Source organism: Quercus suber, unplaced genomic scaffold (assembly GCF_002906115.3).
Source record: "Quercus suber isolate HL8 unplaced genomic scaffold, Cork oak 2.0 scaffold_55, whole genome shotgun sequence".
In the NCBI taxonomy this organism is placed as follows: domain Eukaryota; kingdom Viridiplantae; phylum Streptophyta; class Magnoliopsida; order Fagales; family Fagaceae; genus Quercus; species Quercus suber.
In genome coordinates, this window is record NW_027069520.1 from 411875 (window position 1) to 421825 (window position 9951).

The window sequence follows — 9951 nt, forward strand, 5'->3', positions numbered from 1 at the left end:
CTATGCAATCTTACGATCCAGATCGCGATTTTGACAACCATACCCCAAAGTGAGTAATTGTCATTTTTGCATAACATAATTTAGCTATCATTGGTCCTCTATATACATATTATGAGAATAAGAATATTTAGTGTGTCCACTTTTTAAATTATCTAAAATACCTTCACACATTCCTCTCAGTGGATAATGTTTCTCTTTAAACTAATTTGGAAAAAAAAAAACTTTTAAAACTCGTCTTATATCTTTTGAATGGATGTGAATTTTAAAAAATTATTTGATTTTATGTTTTTAATACACATGTCAAATTTCATTCAAATCGGATGTTATATACTATTTGATCAATAAACTTATTTTTTATGCACAATTTTAAATCATAAAAACTTGAATTTTAAACATGTAATTATGACAGTTATTGATCTTTGATTTTCTTGAAAATTTTCAAGCATTGAGAATATAATAAGAACATATAATCCAACGGTTAGATTTTTAAAATTCACATCTAATAAAAAGATATCGATAGAGTTTGAAGATTTCTTTTCAAACTAGTTTGAAAAGAAACATTTTCCATTCCAATGAACTTGAAAAACTTCAAATAATAGAGTGAAATAACAAATTTCAAACACCTAAAATTTATGTAATAATTAAATTTTAAAATAAATTCTCCATATTCCCCTCCCTTTTTTTTTGCACTGGAATAATGACTACTTATGACTACCTATATCTTTCTCATTAAAAAAATAAATTAAAAAAAAAAACTCAATTTTAGAATTGAGACTAAAGAATAAATATGAATGTGTACTTATAACCTTTTATTCTTTTTTTTAATTATTATTATTGAGGAGTTTCGTTTGGGAGTTCATAAAGGAATGGAATTGAATGATCATTAAGAAATAGAAAGGAATAAAATGTATTTAAGCAAGAGAAATGAATGGAAAAGAATAGAATGGAATTGAATTAATTAATTTTGATTGGATGTTTTAAAATAAAGGAATAGAAATGAATGGAATGTAAGTAATATTGTTTGAAAGTAACATAGAGTGAATAGAATGGAATCATTTTATGACAATATTACTATTAGACCCCTATTTTAAAATAAATAGTTGAATATATAGGGGTATTTTAAGAGTTTTAGTAAAAAATATATTAAATCTAATTTCATTCCCTCCTATTCCTCCCAATTTCAAAGAGAATGAAAATTTAAGATTTTAAAGGAATAGAAAATAATGAGTATTCCGTCTTACCTATTTTATTCCTTTTCACTTAAACTTCTAAACAAAGAAATGTATTTTACATTCCCTCCGTTAAAACTCTTAAACATGGGAAGGAAAAAATATTCTGAAATTATTCCTTTCATTCATTTCCATTTCATTCCATTCTCTCTTCCCAAACTAGAGCTAAACAATTATGTAACTTGTGTGAAGAAACTAATAATAATATATAAAGATAGATCAAGAATATTGTAACTCAATTAGTTGCCATTTTTTAGTATTTTTAACCAATGTGTCAAGTGTTCCAATCATCTCTCTCTAACCTTTTTCCTTAAAAAAAAAACAAAAAAAAAAACAAAAATCTCTCTAACTTTAAATTATAAAATATAATAATAATAATAATAATATAAGACAGAAAGCAAACGGCCAAGTCGCTGAATACGATGATATGAACCAAATCCTTATCAATATTAAGTTGACATCTGCATCAGTGCACACGTAAAATACAATACGATAAAGCAACAAATCACTGATCGATTAATGACAATGGCTGACACAACATTTACATCTATCGACAAAAAAAAAAACACATCCATTAACTTCAAGGTTTTTCTCTATACTAATATAGTCCTAAAAGCCTCTCAAAAAAAAAAAATATATATATATATATATAGTCCTAAAAGCTCAAAATCAGATATTACCCATGCCAAGTTGCCAACAAGATTGCCTATACTAAAGCATATTATATATGTGCACCTCAGCTCAGATAGCAACCAGAATAGGTGCCATCTTGTTCAGTTTCAATCTGGGACTTCATTTCCTCGTATTGCACTATCTATAAAAGTTATTAAAATAGTAGCATTAGTTTGGATATTACTTAGATTATAGCCATTGAAAAGGTACAGAGTGATGCAAAGGAATAGAGAGAGATGATCTCTGGTGGTGATTATCATCGTCTTCCTCATAAATCCAAGTCCCACATCGGCCGAACTAATGATTTCAGCACAAATCAAGTCCGGCCACTACCAACTGGGACACGTAAAAAGAGTACAGGAATTCAGGCCTGGATGCTGATGAACAAAAAGGGTGAGGCCCAAGTTGTCGAGGCCGGGAAGTATGCGATCATGCGGCGAACGGGCCTTCTGGCCCGAGACCTTCGAGTCCTCGACCCACTTCTCTCATACCCATCAACCATTATGGGCCGTGAAAAAGCCATTGTGATCAATTTGGGGCATACAAAGGCAATAATTACAGGACTCGAGGTTCTCTTATTGAATTCTAGGGACCCAACTGTGATGCCATTCATTGAGGAGCTCCAAAACCGGATTCAACGTTTTCACCATGCTACCATAGCCCAGGTTTCAACTGAGATTTAATTTTTAGTTTTTTTTTTTTTTTTTTTTTTTAATATTTTATAATATATTTGATGGTAAATGAGAAAGAGTGATACATGTCACTTTAAATCCATTCATGATTTTTTTAAAAAAATTAAAAAATTCCATTTATAATGCCCAATTTGTATTCAAGATATTTACCTAGACATCCTAGGCTCAATTCCACTAGGAGTTCTCTTGGATTACTTAATACACAATTCTAGTAGGTGGAATCTTGTATATGTGGGTTACTCCCCAAGAGTTGATCCAAGGGATCCTGCCATGGTGAGATCCACGACATCAAAAATTTGTATTCTTGATATTATAAAATGGACAAACTTTAACTACAAAATTTGTTGTAACTTTATACTACAACCTTATTTAATATCTTCTTATTATAGGTGAATTTTGACAAATCCACCATTAGATTACATCTTCTTCTTATATCCTCTATGCTTGCAAAATTTCTAGAAAATTAAAAATCAATAGCTTTGTCATCATTAAATTGTTTAAATTGCAAGTTTTTTGTAATTTAAAATTATACATAAAATATAAGCTTCTAAATCATATAGTAAATAATATCCGATTGACACAAATTTTGACATGTGTATTAAGAGCGTAAAAAACATGCAATTCAACAGTTAGATTTTAAAATATGTAGTAATGTTTATTTTATTGAGTAAGGTTGTAATTTAAGGTTACAACTAATTTTGTAACTAATCTATGTCCTTGTAAAATTATTATGACTATACTATTTAAGGTAAGAGCCTTGAATATTAAAATTTGTACACATGAGTTCACATGTATAATTTTTTTTTTTTCAATTCAACCATATAGTTAGAATGATTCCAAATTTTTTTTTTTCTTAATTTTTGGTCTATAATATTTTTTTTCCTTTTCAATTTTTAAGGTTAATCTTGGGACAAGATTATTACCCTTAATTTGATTCTGATTTTAATTTGTAATGAAATGTTAGAGTAGTGGTTGCATTTTTTTTTTTCTTAGGCAGTCTTCTTATAAAAGGCTAAGTTCAATAAATCGAAAAAAAAAAAAAAAAAAAAAAAAAAAAAAAAAAAAAGCAAGTTCAAATTATTATCCAAATTACTTACCATGCTAATTAATCTTTAAGCAATTGGAATAGAAAACATTAATTTTCTTCTTCTCTTTTTTTTTTTTTTTTTGGTTTATTTCTTATTGAATTTATTTTAAATAAGAGATTTTTGTTTCTTATTGTGCTACTATTATAGAAGGGCGATGTTGATGGTTTGAATTTCTCCAAAGAATTTTCAAAGTTTGAAGATCAAGACGAGTCTCCTAAGGTGGAGGAAAAAACTGATGTAAAGAATCAAGATGGATCAAAGGTTCTTCCATTTGAGTTTGTTGCATTGGAGGCATGTCTTGAGACTGTTTGTAACTGCTTAGAGAGCGAAGTAAATTTTACTTCTTTTTTCCAGTTTGATATATAGTGTTTTCTTAGTCTTTTATGAACTTGTATTTATATATGTTGTTCTACTAATTTCCTTTATTGTTATATTTTTCCAACTCAGGCAATCACTTTGGAGCAAGAGGCTTATCCAACCTTAGATAAGTTGACCTCAGTGTTAAGTACTCTCAATTTGGAACGTGTCCGCCAAATTAAAAGCCGCTTGATTGAAATATCTGGACGTGTTCAAAAGGTTGAGAGGATTAAAGGCTCTGAACCAAAAAAAAAAAAAAAAAAAAACATGTTTTTTCCTTACAATATGGTTTAATTCACTGTGATGATAGGACTTCACCATTGTTGATTTATACATTAGATTACACTAAAGAATTATACTATAATAATGAATTCTTTTTTTTTTTTTTTACTTTTAATTGTGGTCAATGGTCATACTCATCTGCAGGTAAAGGATGAGTTAGAACACTTGCTAGATGATGATGAAGATATGGCTGAAATGTATCTTACCGAAAAGTTGGTTTATGGTTCCAATATGAATGAGCGAGATGATATGGATGATGAAAGTTCTCAATCAAATTTCGATGATAGGCATGTGATAGCACCACTACCATATTTATCATATGAATTCCAATTTTTTAGTTGTTTTAAACTACCATATATATGTGACATTTAAAATTTCCATTTATTTTATCAGGATGCCAACTAAAATCTCCTTGGAAACTTGTAGGTTTTCTACTTTATCTGATGATGAAGGCCAAAACCTTGAGAACCCCCATGGGAACCATACTAGCAGTACTCAAAGTTATATGAATAAGAACCTTGATGTAAAGGAGCTTGAAATGCTCTTAGAGCCATATTTTGTGCAAATTGATGGTACACTAAACAAACTATCAACGGTACGTAGTCTTATTTTACCTTACCACTTATTGAAGACATGAACATAATTAAATAAATAAATAAATAAATAAAAATCTTATATGAAGAACTTGAAGTACTTATAATAGTCCGCACTAGTCAAAGCCTATGCAGTTTATCAGACTAATTTTAACAACATATTATTAAGGTGAAATTCCTCTCACCAATTACTTGTTATACTAAAAATAGGACAACCAATTAATTACTTGTTATACTAAAGTATAAAGCTTTTTGTATCCATAGCTTTGTAGTTTATTCCCACTTATTTGAGCATGCAAATCTCAACACCTAGTATCATTTTAAAACTTTAATAGAACATGATAAATACCCAATATCTAAAGAAGTCTTTGATGCTTGTGGTTCAATTGTCATAGTTTGACCATTTTCATTCAAACTACTAAGTGTGCGTTTAGCTTCAGATTAAAAAAAAAAAAAAAAAAAAAAAAAAAAAACAACCTTATTTTACTATTTAGCTTATTTTTGCTATTATTTATTGGCCTCACTACACTTTTTAATACTATTCATAGGTCTTACTGTATTATTTTAGCTAATTTTTACATTTATTTATAATATATTTAGCAAAAAAATTTAGTTTAAGCAAGATAATCAAATCCCAAACAAAGCTTTAATAAAACTTCCAAGACAGGCATGTGTTTAAAGTTGAACACTCACGCACACTAACATTCTTCTGGAATAGTTTGACTTTGACCAAACAAGACCATTGACTAGTTAGATATTGACCATTGACTAGCCGTTACTCGTTCAAGTGTTTCATCATAATGTCTTCCTTTGTCAATATTCCTCAAGTCATTAGTGTACCACCCTCCAGTCGTTAGTCGTTTTTCAATATTCCTCCATTGCACATTCATTGTAACATTATTGGATAATTGTAATAAAACAGTTAAGTATGGCGAAGATATAGCCATCAAAGGTGTTTGTTTATGTTTAGAACCCTTAAAACTAGATTAGTTTAACCTAATATATTAGTCAAGTAATTATTTAGATTAATTATGAGATCTAGATTAAACACATGCAAATATATTACCTAGTGTGAAAAATTATAGAAGACAGTAATATGATGATTTAGGAAAACCAATGAAACCAAACCGTTTCAAGGCAAAAAACCTAGGAAGGATTTAACCTAGATATCCTCAAGGTGAACAAATCCACTATGATAAAATGAAAAATTACAATAGATTTAAACCCTAAATCTAAAGTTACCTCTTGTAGAACTTACTACAACGATCACATGCAACTCCAACTCCACAAACTCTTCTATCTTGGATTTGCTGAACACAAACTCCAGCGCTTGTGACTTTGACATCCCACTCAAAAGTTGCAAATCACCATTAGTAGATCTTTATGCAGTAACTTGTTTTCACTAGTTATTGATTGTAGATATCTTGTTCCAGTAAGTGCTTGTTGAGTTAGAAGGTACATAAACCTCACAAATCTCACAGGAGTAACTCACAAGACTTACACGAGCTTGTAAAATGTAGTTAGGATTTTTCTTCTATATCTAGTAGTATTAGACTAAAACCCTAAACGTTTTCGCAGCCTTAGGCTAGACTTAAAATTCTACAAAACACAATTTTTGATCAGTCAAGCTTCACAGTGGCTTGCTTCTATTTTCTGCAACTTGACAGTTTTTGAAACTTGACTTGAACAAACTTAAGCAATGTCTAACACCTAATCTAGACATGTTTTTGTTCTCAGTTTGCCAACACACAAATATTTGGAAACTAACATTTAATCCTAAATATTTAGAACCTAACAATCTCTCATTTTGGCAATCCTAAATAAAAAACACACATAAACATGAATTGCTCAATTAAAGAACTAACCCAATTACAAGATATTTCCCTAATACAATTTTATCACAATCCACTATCTATAAGTTGCTAGAATAGGTAGTAGTTGATGAAAGAATGAACCTGTAAATTCATGAAACGTTGAAAACAAACCATAAAACACATGTGTGGAAATACAGTATAAATCAAAAACTAAAAATTGAACTTGAATTCACAAAACATAAAAGAGAATCAGATATCAAATGAAAACCATCATCAACGCCATCAATATAATCAATGTATCAACACAACATATCATGTTTGTGAACAAGAACAAAAAGAACAAAAGGATAAAAAAAATATACATCAAAATTATCATCTCCCCTTAGCTACAAAAGCTACATTAAAAAAAAAAATGCACTCCTCCTAAGTACAAAAGCTCTCTCACTCACTATCTACTCCCCCTTTTTCTTATGTATTGCTAAAGGAAATCATCAAAGATCAAAGGGTGGAGGAGGTGGAAAAGCACTCCTATACTTAGAAAAATCCGCTCTCAAAGTTGTAACCTCAGTAATAAGTTCATCCAATAGCTATCCATGTGCTACTAGAGTTGTCATAAACGTCTACATCATAGCATGAAGAGAGAAAGGAGTAGGAACAGTAGGCTCAACATCACCAATCTCAACACCATCCTCAACAATAGCAGCTGTAGGATCAAAAGGAATCTCCTCAGTAGTCATATCCTAGTAGTAGACTTTACTCAAGGTCTCTTTGATGAACCAACACTTGGCTTAACAGTCTTCTTTCGTGCACTCCGCTATTTGAGAAATGTGACTCTTATAGGGGCAATGATATGGATCAACTTTAGGAAAGGAAAGTTTTCTAACTCTAAAAAGTTTAGAATCCTATGGATAAAGATTGAAAAGTGTAAACTATGGTTCCTAGACTTGCTCCTATGCGCCTCAACAATGGTTTGAATGAAAAGAGAAGGAAAACAAATGGAACCATCAATGATGAGGGCATACAAAAAGACACACCTATCAATAGGAATAGTATGTACATGAGAGATAGGAAAGATGTTGTGACAAGCTATCTTAAAGAGAACATAAATGAGCTCAGTTAACTTACAAGAGTTAAGTCTTGGCTCAATTCCCCAAATGACGGATCTTCCACAAAGAAAAGTCATGACATCATCAATAAGAGGAGACTCAGTGTATGGATAAGTAGGTTTACGAACAAGAGGCACACAAAGAGCTTCAGATACTATTTGCTTAGTTATTCAAAATTATTCACCTCGAATTGAAGTAGCCAAGTAGTGACCATCAGAATCATCAGAATGAGTGGAGAGATTCAAATAGAATTCTCTAATCAGAGTAGTTGGAGGAGGTTCAAGACCAAAACAAAGAGACAACCATTTTCTAGACCCTAGATTTCTATGGACAGAACGATTTAACTCATCTAGATTGATTTGTCTTTCTCCCTAAATAGACCTATACTTAATCACGGTTTCGATTTTTTGTTCATTTTAAAGAGTGTGAAACCTAGTTCGATCAAGCTCAACTATTGGTTCAAATAAGGACCTAGAGACTCTTTTTGGCTTTGGTTTTAAACTTCCTAGCATTCTTAGGAGCCATGACTAAGATCTAAAGAGAGAAGAAACGTAAAAACAAAGCACAAAACCAAGGGTAGATTACATTAGAGTGAGATTAAACATAATGTAAGCAATCGTCTAAATCTACATGATGCATGATGCATAGACTCCAATGATGCATGAACTGANTAACATATATGCAAATTAATTATAACTTAGAAAATTTGCTGGTACTTTTATCATCAGTAGTATACCCAAAAATATTTATAGTAGGAGCATGAATTAGAATTACCTTTCTTCATCAATCTTTCATTAAAGAATAAACAGCAAGACAAGGTGATAATGATTCCCACTATTGCCACGATGAGCCATGTCCACTAACTGTCTGCCCATATCGTCCACATGACTTGGTTGTCACTCCCGTCAGAAGTAAGTCGTCGTTGGCCGTCTATTCCATCATGCGATGTTACAAAATATAGTCTCATTAATATGATATCCATGCAACATACGGCCTAATAAAAAATCATATATGAACTAAAGATATTATGGAAATCATTTTAACTTATTTATAATGAGTTACGTAGAGAAATTTGTTATATAATTTGTAATACTTATTTTGAGCCATATAGTGTAAGCATGAGGAGTACAACTCAAAGGAGTCGATCTCATACCAAAGGTTGTACTAATTTGACCAGTGGAACGATATAATTTGGTACCGATCAATACCGGTATACCGTTTCGGATTTACGACTATCTTTTTATATATATTTATAAATACGTGTGTGTGTGTGTGTGTGTGTGTGTGTATTAGAATAAAAATAAAAGGTTACTGAAAGTTCAAAATGTGTCTAAAACACCCTTAAACGTTAAGACTTCCAATTACAAAAATACCAATTCAAGCTTTATATCAAACAATGTATATGCAGAAAATGATAACAAGCTTATAATAGAATTGATAAACAATCTAAACCATAAATAATCACAATCACAACAGTAATTAAATGGTAAAGGTAAAGGGAAGAAAGATGCAAACACAAGGACAACACGCAATGTGTTATCGAAGAGGAAACCGAAGCCCTTGGCGTAAAACCTCTCCGCCGCCCTCCAAGCGGTCAATAATCTACTAGAAAATATAATTGGGATACATGAACAGCAATAGACCCTCCAAGCTTAATCTACCCAGGTACTTAAGCCCTCCAAGCTTCCTGCTCCAACGAGGTTGCGCTGAACCTTTTTCTTTTCTAGCTTACCGGATTCTGCTACTAAACTATAGCATCAACCAATAAATATTGGTTCCTTCCAAACTGCTTCCCTTAGCACCAAATAAACCTTCTCACATACATAGATGTGGTGAGAAAAGGATTTGGTCAATGACCTCTCAAGGATGTATCAATGAAGAGGAAGAGAGTAGAGGAATTTGTAGAGTCTCTTAGATGAAGATTGGGGATGAGGCAATCCTGTTTTGCTCTAGGATTTCTCTCACAAAATTCTCTCTGGAAGCTCTCTACATTTCGTGGGTATAAAGGTCTATATATAGTGGTGTGTGTTTGGAATACGAAGAGACATTTTTTGCCAAACAGGGCTGGTTGGCGGCTTGGCCTCACGGCTTGTCCAAGTCGCGAAGTAATAGCCTGGG

At 31.5% G+C, this 9951-nt stretch overlaps 1 protein-coding gene across 2 annotated transcripts; it reads left to right on the forward strand.

The window, feature by feature from the left end:
- The first annotated feature begins 2082 nt into the window (after nucleotides 1–2082).
- LOC112027203 (magnesium transporter MRS2-3) lies at nucleotides 2083–8497 on the forward strand. Of its 2 annotated transcripts, none has more exons than XM_065772193.1 (5): nucleotides 2083–2566; nucleotides 3829–4011; nucleotides 4129–4257; nucleotides 4465–4607; nucleotides 4747–8497. In XM_065772193.1, the coding sequence occupies exons 1-5, from the start codon at nucleotides 2138–2140 to the stop codon at nucleotides 4955–4957; spliced, it is 1095 nt and encodes a 364-aa protein (XP_065628265.1). In that variant the 5' UTR covers nucleotides 2083–2137; the 3' UTR covers nucleotides 4958–8497. The 2 variants fall into 2 exon arrangements, with proteins under 2 accessions (XP_065628265.1, XP_065628266.1); XM_065772194.1 differs by having other exon boundaries at nucleotides 3829–3972.
- Nucleotides 8498–9951: the final 1454 nt, after the last annotated feature.